The following is a 14,526-nucleotide window of genomic DNA, read 5'->3' as shown; positions in this document are numbered from 1 at the left end:
AATATTTCAATTACTGGAAACAGACCCAGTTAACATAACGTAATGACAGATAATCAGTATAAGTTTTCTAGAAACAGTATATTGACCTACTCATCTAATTAAAATAGAAGATCATTCCAAATTAAAGGACCCTAATTAAAAAAGGATGCCTTTCATTGAACGAACAGTCTAATTGTCTTTGGTGAGGGAAACTGAAGATAAAATTGTTTCCATACAGCAAGACCTGGTCTTCTTGCTAATAAAGAAATCAATTCCACTAAGTAATATGGTACCTGGCCGTGCAGAATATTTAAATTTGTAATTCAAAGCTTGAAATGAATCCATGCAATTACTGTTAACCAGTGTATTTAATAAAATATGGTAAAATCTATCCTATTAAGAAATGTAATAAATTACCCACACTGCAGTATTCTGTACTATTTAATCTTTTCAAAAATCCTTTAGCACATCCTAGATAATGGAATCTTCATTCTGTTATAAGACATTGGATTATGTACTAAAGCTGTTGTGCTTCTTTAGTTGCAAACTTTGCATTAGTTTATGATCTTAAGGTGGTGGCTGCTGGGATGTTGGGTTGCATAGGGAGAGGTATGGCCAGTAGGACAAAGGAGGTACTGATGCCTCTGTATAAGACTCTGGTGAGACCTCATTTAGAATATTGTTTACAATTCTGGAGGCCGCACCTTCAAAAAGATATAAAAAGGATGGAGTCAGTCCAGAGGAAGGCTACTAAAATGGTGCGTGGGCATCATAAGGCGTACTGGGACAGACTTAAAGATCTCAATCTGTATACTTTGGAGGAAAGGCGGGAGAGGGGAGATATGATAGACATTTAAATACCTACATAATATAAATGTGCATGGGTCAAGTCTCTTTCATTTGAAAGGAAACTCTGCAATGAGAAGACATAGGATGAAGTTAAGAGGTGATAGGCTCAGGAGTAATCTAAGGAAATACTTTTTTACAGAAAGGGTGGTAGATGTGTGGAACAGTCTCCCAGAAGAGGTGGTGGAGACAGAGACTGTGTCTGAATTCAAGAGGGCCTGGGATAGGCACATGGGATCAGAGAGAAAGAGATAATGGTTACTGTGGATGTGCAGACTAGATGGGCCATTTGGTCTTTATCTGCTATCATGTTTCTATGTTCCGGTGTGCCCCCCCCCAATCCAAAGCCAGGACAACAGACAGTGCAAGCAGCTATGCAAACCTACTGGCTCTTGCAGACTGCACAGTGCCTGAAGATCTGTCTCTCTACTCAGGCTGACTTCAGCTTGGGGCTCTGCTCTCTGTGGGTGTACTGCTGGGGTTTTATTTCCCCCCCCGGGCAAAACAAGTCTTTTTTTTCCACTCAGCTTTTCATTCTTACCTGCCCCCTCAAATAGAAGAAATAAAGCTAAATAAGGCAGACCCCCCTCTTTTTTATGCTTGGGAGCTGCAGGGAATCCCAGGGGGGGTAAACACATGCACTCAGGCCCTGATTCTGTATAAGATGCCAGTCTCAGTGGCCACCTAAGAAGCGGCTGAGAATTGCATAATGGCATCGTAAGAAGAATCATGTGTGCCGTTTTAAAGAGGCAGGCCTGCAGGCTTGAGGCATCCCTCTAGTTGGCCTTACTTCGAAAGGTAAGGAGGGTGTCGAGGTGGGCTTAGGGGTACCAGGGTTCGATGTTGGGGTTTGGGAGGGTGTCAGGTGGGGTATTTGTGGGTTCAGGGGTGTCGGCAGTTGGAGGGGTGTCAGGGGTTCAGGGGGGACCAGTGGCAGGAAGGAGCGGGTATCCCACATGCCAATCTCCGATGGGGGTGTCAGGGAATCGAAGGGGTTGACAACAGGAGGGAGTGGGTATCCCTACTGCCAATTGCTGATGGGGGGAGGGTCATGGCTTCAGGGAGTCCTGCCAGCACAGCTGATCGGGGATTCCCATGCTGCGATCAGCTCAGCCGGCCACGTCTACTTTTAAGATTTGAAATGTAAGCCAGTATTTTGCAGAACTACATTTCAGGCATCTGTTGTGGCTCTGGGGAGAAACCTAGGGCTCTTTAAACTTGCCCAAGGCCACCTATGGGCGATACCACGCCCACGCTTAGCTTTGGGCGAGCTTAAGTGTCCCTACGTATCTCCGTAGACCCGCAACAAATGCCTACAGTGCAGGCGTCCTGTCTTGGGGAGTTTTTTTTCAAAAATGTACATCCCAATTGGCTGCCATATGGTGGCAGGATGCCCATTTGTAGAATCAGCCCCTCAAGGTACAGAGTTTGGACTTGAGAGTAAAGCATCACCATCTAGAATGCAATGTAATTTAAACATGTATGAGACAAACAAGAGTCACCAGAAAGAACAGGATCGAGACGACAGATAAAAGTTTAAAAACTCTACTGGACATTATTGCTTTCTCTATTTGACTGGGGACAATTTTTCGATGTGATGGGCTGGAATGGAGAGTGCTGCAATTTCTCTATAGCAATGGTCTTCACTAATTTTTAAGTTTGTCCCATTTTCGATCTAAATGAGCTGAATCAAAAGCTACCAAATAACTTTCCCATGCACCAACGTGCACCAATAAAATTCATTCCTTCCAGCCTACTTTCAAACTTTTCATTTGGGGTTTCTTCAAGAAGATGGGTATTTCCAAATGCATTACCTTTTTCTATTAAGAAATGCCTTATCTTCAAGTATGTGCCCCCCTCCCCACTCAAATCCATGTCCCCTTTTCGGCCATGAGGTTGGCTTGAAAGTGGCAGAAAGTTAAAAGCCCACCTCTTCGAGACTACCTTCAACTCCTAATTCTACCTCCTGCATCTCAACCTCATATGTCATGTCTGTCTGTCCAGGGACCTTCTATAAAGCACAGTTACTTACCGTAACAGGTGTTATCCAGGGACAGCAGGGTGACGTCACCCACATGTGAGAATATCATGCCTGCTTGTCCTGGGATAAATGTGTATGCCTTTCAGCGCTATATAAGCAGTAGTAAAGTAGCAAAAGTAAACAAAATGACAATGGGAACTGCCCAAAAAGTCTCAAGGGGCCACTGTTTTGAAGAACACTGGTCTATATTGGAAATGCACCTAGTACATTGCCTTGAGAAGTTTCTGGTGTTATTAGAAACAGGGCTGCAAGGTTAACCACTGGGGGCTGAAAAAGAGTGAGCACCAGACGTCTTCTACTAAAGCTCCACTGGCTGCCTATAAGGTAGTGGTCTCAAACTCAAACCATTTGCAGGGCCACATTTTGGATTTGTAGATACTTGGAGGGCCTCAGAAAAAATAGTTATTGTATTTTTCGCTATATAAGACGCACCGGACCATAAGACTCACCCACCTGTAGAGGAAGAAAATCCAAGAAAAAAAAATTCCCACTGCCCTGCCCTCCCTCTGGTGGTCTAGTGGTAGGCCAGGACAGGGTCTTATAGAACGAAAAATCTGTAGGCAGCACTGGCACCCCACCCCCATAGGTGGCACAGGCGCACACACACCCCCTCGGTACCCTTTCCGTGCTCCTGCCTGAACAGCTCTTCTTCGATTCGGGCAGAGCGGCACAGAAGGCAGGCACGTGCTGTTCGCGTTCCTGCCTGGTCCAGCGCCGCTCCCCAATTGGCTGCAGTCAGTTCTCGCACCCCCTTTTTGGGGGTGGAAAAAGTGCGTCTTATGGAGGGAAAAATATGTTAATGTCTTATTAAAGAAAAATGACAGTTTTGCATGAGGTAAAACTCTTTATAGTTTCTAAATATTTCCTTTTGGCTAAATCCTAATGATAATATTGTCATTTATAGCTAAAGAGACATATGATCAAGAAACTATTTTATGTTACTTTGGTGATGATAATAAACATGCCAAGGGCCTCAAAATACTACCTGGCGGGCTGCGAGTTTGAGACCACTGCTATAAGGGAATGCTGTTTGTCCAAATTATAGGAGCTGACATTTACAGCCTGTTTTACAAAGCCGTGTTAGCGGCTGCCGTGCGGCAACAGCCCCTTAAATCTCTATGGGCTTTGGGGCCGTTACCGCGCAGCAGCTGGTAGCGTGGCTTTGTAGAACAGGCCCTTAATGCGCTGCCAACGCAGCTATGAGATTATTTACAAGAGCACTGTCCAAAAAGGTTGCTGCAGTGGTCCCAGACAGGAAAATCACGGGGAGAGGAAAAATGGCAAGGAAATGGCTTTTAGGATATAGAAAAAAAAAAAAAAATGCATAGGAGTGTATGCTATAAAAATCCCATATATATTTTTAATAAACTACACAAAACTTATACAAACTTTTAGGATACAGTGCCAGAAAAGTGGCATGCCTTACCAAATAAGCTTCAGGGACCAAGGGAGCTTGTATATTTTTACACTTTTATATCAGAACTAGTCTTATAGCTCGTTACATTAACGGGTGCTAAAATATATGTGTGTGTGTCTGTCTTTATTTTTTTTTTTCTCTCTCCTTAGCCGCTTTCTATATTTCTGTCTGTCTTTTTTTTTTTTTCCTTGGCTGTCCACTACCACCCCTTGCCTGCTCCCCCTGTCCATTCTCCCTTCCTTTTACCTCCCCTGTGTCCTCCACCACCTCATCACTGCTCCCTTATCCAGCAGAAGCCCTTCTCCCTTTGTTTTACCTCCCCCTGTCTATCATCACCTCCTTCCTGCTCTCCCTGTCCAGCAGTAGGCCTGCCTTCATTTTTCTGCCCCCCCCTGTCCATCAGCACCTCTTCCCCTGCCATAAACCCCTTTTTCCTGGTCCCCCTGCCCAGCAGTACGCCTCCCTTCCTTATTCTGCCCCTCAATTTCCGTGTGCTGCTGCAGCATTTCCCTCCCACCCCACTTCCCTGTGCAGTATTTTCCTCCCCCCCATACCTTCCTCCTTAACTCCATGCCCTACCATTCTCTCCCCTTCTGCTCCCTTTCCTCCTTCAACTTCATCGGGCAGCAGCAGAAGCAGCATTTATAATTAATTGCTGTTGCCGGCTACAGGTCTTCCTCTCTGGCGGGTCCTGTCTTTATGAAAACATGAAGTAGGAAGGACCCGCCAGAGAGGAAGGCCTGAAGCTGGCAACAGCAGCGAATTTTAAACGCTGCTACTGCCCGAAGAAGTCAGGTCTTAACCACAAAGATGGGGGGGAGGGTTTTAAAAGGTATTGCGTCGGTGGTGGTGGTGGTGGGGTTTGAAAAGCCAGCTGTTTTATTTTAAAATGCCGTCCGGGTTCGGCCGCTGTGGCCGACATCCGCCTCGGGCCCCGACAGCCGTGCGGCCAACATTCGCCTCGGGGGGGGGGGGGGGGGGGGAGGGAGAGAGCTTCGGGCGGCCAGCAGCCACTGCGGCTGACATCCGCCTCGGGCCGCCGCGGCCGACAGCCGCCTCGGGGGGGAGGGAGAGAGAGAGCTTTGCGCCATGCGCACTCCTACCTGTGGTGCCCTACAGCTCACGGAAAACGGGCTCACGCAGGTGGGAGTGCGCATGTGCGGCTTAGCGTTTTATTATATTAGATAAGAGCTATAATCATTTATTTTTATTTATTTTAATTTTCTGATGCATTTAAGCTATTTTTTATTTCTTCTTTTAAATTCTATGCTAAATTTGAAATTCTGAGCAAGGACCGTCTATTGTATGTTAAATTGTACAGCGCTGCATATGCCTTTCAGCGCTTTAGAAATTATAAATAGTAGTAGTAATGCTGATTGGAATCTGTCCAAGGAGAGGATATAAAGATCGTTTTACATACAATGTGTTGTAAGTATAGGACTTCAGAATCTCAGGTCTTTGGAACGACCTTACTACCCCGCTGCGGAACCTGGACTCCCTCCAATTATTCCGCAAGCAACTGAAAACCTGGCTTTTCACTAAAATGTAATTCTATCCCCCCCTTACTCTTCTATACCAGCTCTGGAATCACACCTCCATAGGCATTTTATGTCACTTAATGCCACTGTAGGTCTGGCTAACACCAGAAGTGGCGTTAGGCACCGTAAAGCACCTACAGAGGCACAATTTATGCCAAAGATAAGTGCCTGAAATGTAGACCTGGAAAACCCTTGCCTACACGGAGGCATGATTCTTTAAATGGTGCCATCATGTGATTGACATGCAATCATCTGCTGCTTTTAAGATGATTAGAGAATCCAGGCCGAATTGTCTATATTCTCATCAATGGCCAGTTGTGTATTTTCTACTATGGCTGGTTTTTCCTGATCAAAATAATTTTATCTGAGGTTCAACAAAGATGATACTGTGGTTAGGTTGCACATCACAGGTGGGGCATCCCCTCTTGTCATCATCTTTTGTGAAATCTTAGAACGGCATCTGGGTTGTAGTGACTCACGTAGAGAATGACACAGTAACTTCACTGGAAATGTCCAGTTAGCTCTTTTGTAATCCGCCTTGAACTGCAAGGTATAGGCGGAATAGAAGTCCCTAATGTAATGTAATGTAATGTAATATATATAAGTTCATGTAAACCTTTTTTTTTTCCTTCTCTTCCTATATTTTAAGTTCTTGTAAACCATGCCGAGCTCCACATCCGTGGAGATGATGCGGTATATAAACTTAAGGTTTAGTTTAAAGGCTAATTTACTCAAAGTTGTGTAGATTTAAGTAGAAAAAAACTGGGTGGACTGGATGGACCCGTTCACTTGTTATCCGCTGGCATTCAATATGGTTACATCTGGGAGGATTCTTCCACCTGTTGCCAACCTGTTCGTGCTGAAGGCTTACTACACTCATGAATGAGCTCCGTGGCAAGATTTTGTGCAGAATTTTCATAAGATGAGATCCAGCATAAAAGAACACCACTCACTGCAGTTACTATAGCTGTAAAAACAGGTCTGTGAAGCTCTTTTGCATACTGCTTTAAAAACAAAAAACAAAATCCAAACTAATCAATGGTTCATCACAGTAGCTTGTTAACTTTGAACTGAGAAAGTAAAGTGTGAACAGCAAAAACTAAATAGAAACAAGCAGAACCCTCAACAGACTTCAGCTGTTTTTCCCCCCCTGAAAGAACTCGCTTGTGAATAAAATTAACAGGTAATTCTAGAGCAGTGTGCCGCAAGACGCTGGCAACGAGGAGAGGCACTGGCTGACTGCTTACAGGACGTGCCTCTCATGGCAAGAGGCACGTCCAGTAGGCAGTCAGCTGGCGCCGACGACTCTCTTCCTTGCCGGCATCTCCCCTCCTTTCCCCGCACCTCCCCTCTTCTAGGATCCCCCATTGGTGAGGTTCAGGGTCGTGGCCGGAGGGCCTCCGCTCATGCGCAGAGATCAACGTGATGATAACACGCATGCATGTGATGTCATCACGTTGACGTCCACGCACTTCTGGATGCCTTCCAGCCATGGCACTGGGCTTAGTGTGCCACAGTGCCGAAAAGCTTGCGGGACACTGGTCTAGAGGTTTTATCAGGTGGTGGGGTCACAGTTATAAAATGCCTTTCTTTGAAACAATAGATGCCCATGCCTCCCTTAACATCAAAGTTACAAACAATAACTTATATAAGAACATAATAGCCTTAGGATCAGACCAAAGGTCCATCAAACCCAGTAGCCCGTTCTTACGGTGGCTAATCCCAGTCCCTAGTACCTGGCCAAAACCCAAGGAGTAGCAACATTCCATGCTACCGATCCAGGCTATGGACTTTTCCTCCAGGAAACTGGCCAAACCTTTCTTGACCAAGCTACGCTATCCGCTCTTACCACAACCTCTGTCAATGCGTTCCAGAGCTTAACTATTTTGAGTGAAAAAATACTTCCTCCTTTTGGTTTTAAAAGTACCGTATTTTTCGATCCATAAGACACACCCGACCTCTAGAGGAGGAAAAACCAAGAAAAAGAAATTCTGAACCAAATTGTGTGCCCTGTACCCTATCCCTCCTCTAGTGGTCTAGTGGTAGGCCGGGACAGGGTACAGGGCACATCTAGTGGTGAGCACGTCTAATGGTAGGCAGCCCCCAGCTAGCCTGCCCCCAGCCAGCCCACCAGCCCCAAACCATCCAGCCAGCTCCAAGCCAACCAGCCAGCCAGACCCAGACCAGCCAGCTAGCTCCAAGCCAGTCAGCCAGCTAGAGGCAAGCCCCCCATAACTTTTTAAATTTTTCAAAAAGTTCCAGCCAGTTTCGCTCCCTCCCTGCCTGCTGCGGCAGCCTTCACTCTTCCTGGATCATTTCCTGGCCAGCGGCAAAACAAATCGGCAGCGTGGCCGTCAGGAGCAACCTTTACGCTCTCCTGCTCAGCCCCGCGCTGCTTTCCGAATGGCTGCCTAGGTTCTTGCCCAAGCGCCACTGCCTTCAGTGGTTGCTTTCCGTTCTGCAACGTTGCCAGCCTCGCTTTCCGGTGTCTGCACGCGACTGTCTTCTCCACTCCACCTCGCCATCGCGTATGGACGGCAGAAAGCACTAGCATGAGGTTACAGCAACCACCGGACACCTAAGGCACGCGTTTTCCATAAAGAATCATTCTTTTGAACACCGAAGGCCTCAAAACAGTAGCTGGCGGGCCGCGAGTTGGAGACCACAGAGCTACAGGGACTTTGGGCTTTGGCTTGACTACACACTTCTGAGTGTATGTTAATTGTCCCATGGTGTGATTTAGATGTTCTATAGCAGTAGTCTCAAAGTCGAGGCCCGGGGGCCACATGTGGTCTGCCAGGTACTATTTTGAGGCCCTCGGTCTGTTTATAATAATCACAAAAGTAAACTAAAACAGTTTCTTAATCATATGTCTCTTCAGCTATAAATTACAATATTGTTATTAAGACTTAGCCAAAAGGAAAGATTTATAAACTACTAGTCTTTAAGCCCATTACATTAACGGGTACTAGAATAGATGTGTCTGTCTGTCTTTCTTTCTGTCTCCTTAGCTGCTGTCTGTTTGTCTTTCTCTCTCTCTCTCTCTCTTTGGTCGCTGTCTGTCTTTTTTTCTTTGTCTCTCTCTCTCTTTGGCTGCTGTCTGTCTGTCTCTCTGGCCCCCTATCTGTCTGTAACTCTTCCTGTCTGTGTCTCTCCATGGCCACTTGTTTGTCTGTCTCTCTCCCTGGCCCCCTGCCTATCTCTCTCTCTCTGCCCCGCACCCCCAGCAAACCAAGATTGCTGCCTGACCCCAGCACACCCCTCTCCCCCCAAAGCAACCCCATTTCCCTCTCCCCCTCCACTTCCCTGTGGAACATTAGCAGCCGGATGCCTTGCAGCACCTCGAAGGACACCATCCTGCCGCTGCTCTCGCCGCCGCTCAAACCGTCGCACGCGCACCACAAATCGAACACGGCCATGGAGTCACAAATCAAGCTGTCAGGGATCACGGCGTTGTAAGTGTGAAGGCGCGCTTAGGGTTTTATTATAGAGCAGGGGTGTCAAAGTCCCTCCTCCATTTGGGTTTTCAGGATTTCCCCAATGAATATGCATTGAAAGCAGTGCATGCAAATAGATCTCATGCATATTCATTGGGGAAATCCTGAAAGCCCGACTGGATTGCGGCCCTCAAGGAGGGACTTTGACACCCCTGGTCTAAATGTTCCACCTCTGCCTACAGCCTAAGCCAGGGGGTATCAAAGTCCCTCCTCGAGGGCCGCAATCCAGTCGAGCTTTCAGGATTTCCCCAATGAATATGCATGAGATCCATTTGCATGCACTGCTTTCATTGTAGGCTAATAGATCTCATGCATATTCATTGGGGACTTTGACACCCCTGTTATAGAGGATAAAGAGTTTTACCTCCTGCAAATGTGTCATTTCTTTAATAAGCCATTCACTCTTTTTTTTCTGACGCCCTCCAAATACCTACAAATCCCAAAGGGCTGGAGTTGGAGACCGCTGCTCTAGGGCTAAGGTTCAGTTCACTTTAGGTCAGGGGGAGGCAATTCCGGTCCTCGAGAGCCAGGTCAGGTTTTCAGGATCACCACTATAAACATGCATGAGCTGGAAGGCAGTGCATGCAAATCCATCTCATGCATATTCATTGGGGATATCCTGAAAACCTGACCTGGCTCTCGAGGACCGGCATTGCCTCCCCCTGACCTAGGTTTTCTTCTCTCCACTCACGGGGCCACCCTTTTGCTCGTCTCCCTCCCGCCTCTTTGGCCAGTTCAACGGCATCCCGGAAAGTTCTAGTTCCCTCTCTCGTCACGTCCCGGGGGGGGGGAACCCCCGGCTGACGTCATATCCCGGGAGGGGGGGAAGGGGAGACCCCGGTGGAAGCCCCCCACACCCCCACCCTTCGCCGTCACTCACCGCCGTCTCGTCGCGGAAGGCCTCGGGGTAGTGGAAGGGCTGCATCGCGCGCCGCCGCTGCCGGGAGAGAGCGAGGAGAGCGCGAGGGCGCCCGGCGCGCGCAAGGGTGGGGGCGGGGGGAGTCAGAGGACGCTCACAGCGACCTCTTTCGGGAGCCGCCGGTAGGGCGCGTGCGCAGAGGCGACGCCCGAAGAGTCTTTTTCCGAGCGCGGGAGATCCGTCGACTCAGGTGGAGCGACTGTGACTGTTGAGAGGATCCTTCACGCTGAAGGCTCGCTTAGGGCGCCTGATTGGGTGATTCTTAGGCTCAAGGGCTCTCCAGAAGCTGCTGCCCTAGGCAGCTGCCTAGCCCTGCAACGTGGTTGGGGAAAGTAGGATCACGATATTGGAAAATACTGGGAACTCTTGATTTCAAATCGAATAATGGCACTTTCTTTTTATTAATTTCTATTTTTCCTCTTCATAATTTATCACATTTACCCTATGCCAGGGGTGTCAAAGTCCCCAATCCAGTCGGGGTTTCAGGGTTTCCCCAATGAATATGCATGAGATCTATTAGCATACCATGAAAGCAGTGCGTGCAAATAGATCTCATGCATATTCATTGGGGAAATCCTGAAAACCCGACTGGATTGCAGCCCTTGAGGAGGCACTTTGACACCCCTGTCCCATGCGATAAATTCATTAATAAATGAAAAGAGTGTTCTGGGAGGGGAGCATCCAAGATGGCTGCACATTAGTTCTGGCGTCTCTTACCTCTCCTGTGGGGCCGGCTATTTCCTTGCTGTTCTTCTATATTGTGGTTTCCTCTACGGAGATTTTCTCTTTCAATGCCGCACACTAAAAGGAAGGGGTTTTTGAGAACAGTTTCCTCCCAACTCAGAACCTCCACGCCGGTGTAACAATAAGCCCTAGAGAGATTCTTGAGCCAGCTCACAACCCCGGAACCAGGAGAAGAGGGCCCTGCTGAAAGTTTGGACGATGGAGCGTCCAGCTTCTTAGGGCAAGAAGTATCGCTGTCCCCTCCAATATCCAGCGCACTACCATGTCCGACGTCGGCACGGGTTGCCCCGACAGAGTCAGACACAGATAAAGCCGAACTACTAAATGAGTACTTCTGCTCAGTCTTCACCTGCGAGGGGCCAGGGTCCGGCCCACAGTTGCAGGAGAAGCACAACTCGGGAGACCCGTTCCTGAACCACAAGTTTACACCCAGTGACGTCTACAGCGAGCTATCAAAACTCAAGGTGAACAAGGCTATGGGACCGGACAATCTGCACCCCAGGGTGCTCAGAGAGCTGTGTGATGTCCTAGCGGAACCATTAGCCGTACTCTTCAACCTCTCCCTGAGTACGGGAAAAGTCCCCTTGGACTGGAAAACAGCTAACGTCGTTCCTCTGCACAAAAAAGGTTGCAGGGCAGAGGCTGAGAATTACAGACCAGTGAGTCTCACTTCAATTGTGAGTAAGCTCATGGAAACACTAATCAAACGTGAATTAGACACTATCCTGAACGAGGAGAATCTACGCAACCCCCACCAACACGGTTTCACCAAGGGTAGGTCATGCCAATCCAATCTTATCAGCTTCTTTGACTGGGTAACTAGAAAGCTGAACCAGGGAGAGTCCCTGGACGTCGTGTATTTGGACTTCAGTAAAGCTTTCAACAGCGTCCCCCACCGTAGATTATTGAACAAAATGAAATCGATGGGATTAGGTGCAACACTAACTCAATGGGTCACTGACTGGCTAAGTGGTAGACTTCAGAGAGTGTTGGTTAACGGTGCCCTCTCCAAAACATCGAGGGTGTCCAGTGCAGTGCCGCAGGGTTCGGTCCTGGGACCGATCCTTTTCAATATATTCATAGGAGACCTGACCTAGGGGCTTCAAGGCAAGATAGCATTGTTTGCCGACGCCGCCAAACTATGTAACACTGTAAGTAAAAATGATTTGTCCGACAGCATGAAGCAAGACCTGCTTTTACTGGAACATTGGTCCAAGACCTGGCAGCTGGGCTTCAACGCGAAAAAATGCAAGATCATGCACCTTGGCAACAATAATCCGTGCAGAACATACACACTGAACGGCGAGACCTTGGCTAGGACGGCAGCAGAGCGGGACTTAGGGGTGGTCATTAGTAAAGACATGAAAACAGCCATCCAAGTGGAAAAGGCTACATCCAAGGCTAGACAAATGCTGGGTTGTATCCGTAGAAGCTTTGTTAGCCGGAAGCCAGAGGTCATAATGCCATTGTACAGAGCCATGGTGAGACCTCATCTGGAGTACTGTGTGCAATTCTGGAGGCCTCACTACCGTAAGGACGTACTGAGAGTTGAGTCGGTTCAGCGCATGGCCACTAGGATGATCTTGGGGCTTAAGGATTTCTCATACGAGGACAGGCTGCACAGATTGCGGCTATACTCTCTCGAAGAGCGTAGAGAGAGGGGAGACATGATTGAGACATTTAAGTACATCACTGGCCGCATAGAGGTGGAAGACAACATTTTCTCTTTCAAGGGTCCGTCAGCCACAAGAGGACATCTGCTGAGAATCAGGGGTGGGAAATTTCATGGGGATACCAGGAAGTACTTCTTCACAGAAAGAGTGGTAGACCATTGGAACAAACTCCCAGAGCAGGTGATCGCGGCCAGCCGCATACAAGATTTTAAGAATAAATGGGATACCCACGTCGGATCTTTACGAGGGCAGTATAGAGGTGATATCACCTGTGAGCGACCCCTTTGGAGTGGTTAGGGGAGGGTTAATGGAGTGGGCAGACTTGATGGGCTATGGCCCTTTTTTGCCGTCATCTTCTATGTTTCTATGGGTTCTGGGGACGGAAGTCGCAGACCAGGACCTCAGTCTGGAGGAAGGAGCACCTGTGAGAAAGACATCGACTCTGGGAGTACCAGCGAATTTGCTGCTGCTTCAGACTTCCCCGGTGGTGACACTGGAGATCATTTGGCAGGCCATGCAGAGTCTCCACAGTAAGCTGACAGAATCTTCATTAGATGTACTCAATCTCTCAGGGAAAGTCGATAACTTGACTAAAATTACTGAACAGATCAAACATGAATCTGCTGAACAAATAGCCTGTGTTAAAACTGAAGTTAAAGATTTAAAGGAAATAACATCAACGTTGGTTAAAGATAAAACTTATGTTCATTTAAAATTGGAACAATTTGAGAATTTTAATAGGAAGCTAAATCTACGGATACTAAATTTTCCAAAATCACCGGCTTTAAGTCCTCTTGATTACTTTAAAAAATACCTAATTGAAATCCTCAAAATCCCTCAACAAGCTATTCCTCCTATAAATAAAATATACTATATTCCTAGTGCTGCGACTAAGCCTGTTGAAGGAGGGAATTTGGTGGTGGAAGAAAATTTGACGGCAATGTTGGAGGAATCCTTTGCTGATATTAAAGAAAAGGGCACGCTATTAGTTTCCTTTGTATTTGAACAAGATCTAAATCTTATAATGAAACTTTACTTTCGGAATTTACATCAAGACTTTTCAGGACAAAGAATTTGGATTTATCCCGATGTATCTAAGATAACACAGGACTGCAGAAAAGAATTCCTGGCTATGCGTGATGAGACAAAAAGTTTGGGGGCTTCTTTTTTGTTGGCATATCCTTGTAAATGTTTGATTCGTTACCTGGGGATTAAGTACACTTTCTTTTTACCATCACAATTGAGAGCCTTTCTGGACCTTAAAAAGATCTGTAGAGATAAATAATGTATTCGATCTGCTGGAAAGAAAATAATTGGGTCTGTTTAGCATAGTCAGCTTTCCTAATAATAGATTGCCAGTTTTTTCTCCATGGAATTACGGATCTCCCTCTTTTTAAATTAGTGGTCTAAGAAGGATAATAATTGAAATGCCACATTTATAATTTTGTTTCCTTTTGATGTTTTTTACTTTCTGTATTTCTGCAACAAGTGTATTACTTGTGATATTTTTCAAATTTAAAAAAAAAAAATTCACTAATAAATAAATCATACTGATAACTGTCAAGTGTGCAGTGCCTCCACCAGGTCATTACTAATTCAATTCTCACCACCAGAGTTTAGGAATCATCATTGCGCTTTATTGTTCCTTTCCTTCCACTAATCATATAATGATGCAAACGTTACTCAAGCCAGCTAATGCTGACATTGCCCTTGGGACAGTAGGATACTTGGATGCGCTCCCGAGAGAGGTGGTGGAGAGGAAAACGGTGACGGAGTTCAAAAAGCGTGGGATGAACACAGAGGATCTAGAATCAGAAAAGAATAGTAAATATTGAAGAGCTAAAGCCAGTACTGGGCAGACTTGCATGGTCT

General features: G+C 46.7%; 1 protein-coding gene across 2 annotated transcripts in view; it reads right to left on the bottom strand.

Moving 5' to 3' along the window:
- PREP (prolyl endopeptidase) overlaps positions 1 to 10,322 on the bottom strand; it is a 265,867-nt gene extending 255,545 nt beyond the window's left edge. For both annotated transcript variants that reach the window (XR_004538731.1, XM_033936788.1), the window contains exon 1: positions 10,199 to 10,322. Coding sequence is in view for 1 of the 2 variants with exons in the window: in XM_033936788.1 (XP_033792679.1) it covers positions 10,199 to 10,243 (45 nt within the window). In the remaining variant the exon portion in view is untranslated. The remainder of the gene's footprint in view (positions 1 to 10,198) is intronic.
- Positions 10,323 to 14,526: the final 4,204 nt, after the last annotated feature.

Source organism: Geotrypetes seraphini, chromosome 3, assembly GCF_902459505.1.
Source record: "Geotrypetes seraphini chromosome 3, aGeoSer1.1, whole genome shotgun sequence".
Classification (NCBI taxonomy): Eukaryota; Metazoa; Chordata; class Amphibia; order Gymnophiona; family Dermophiidae; genus Geotrypetes; species Geotrypetes seraphini.
This window is presented reverse-complemented; position numbering and strand designations above follow the sequence as displayed.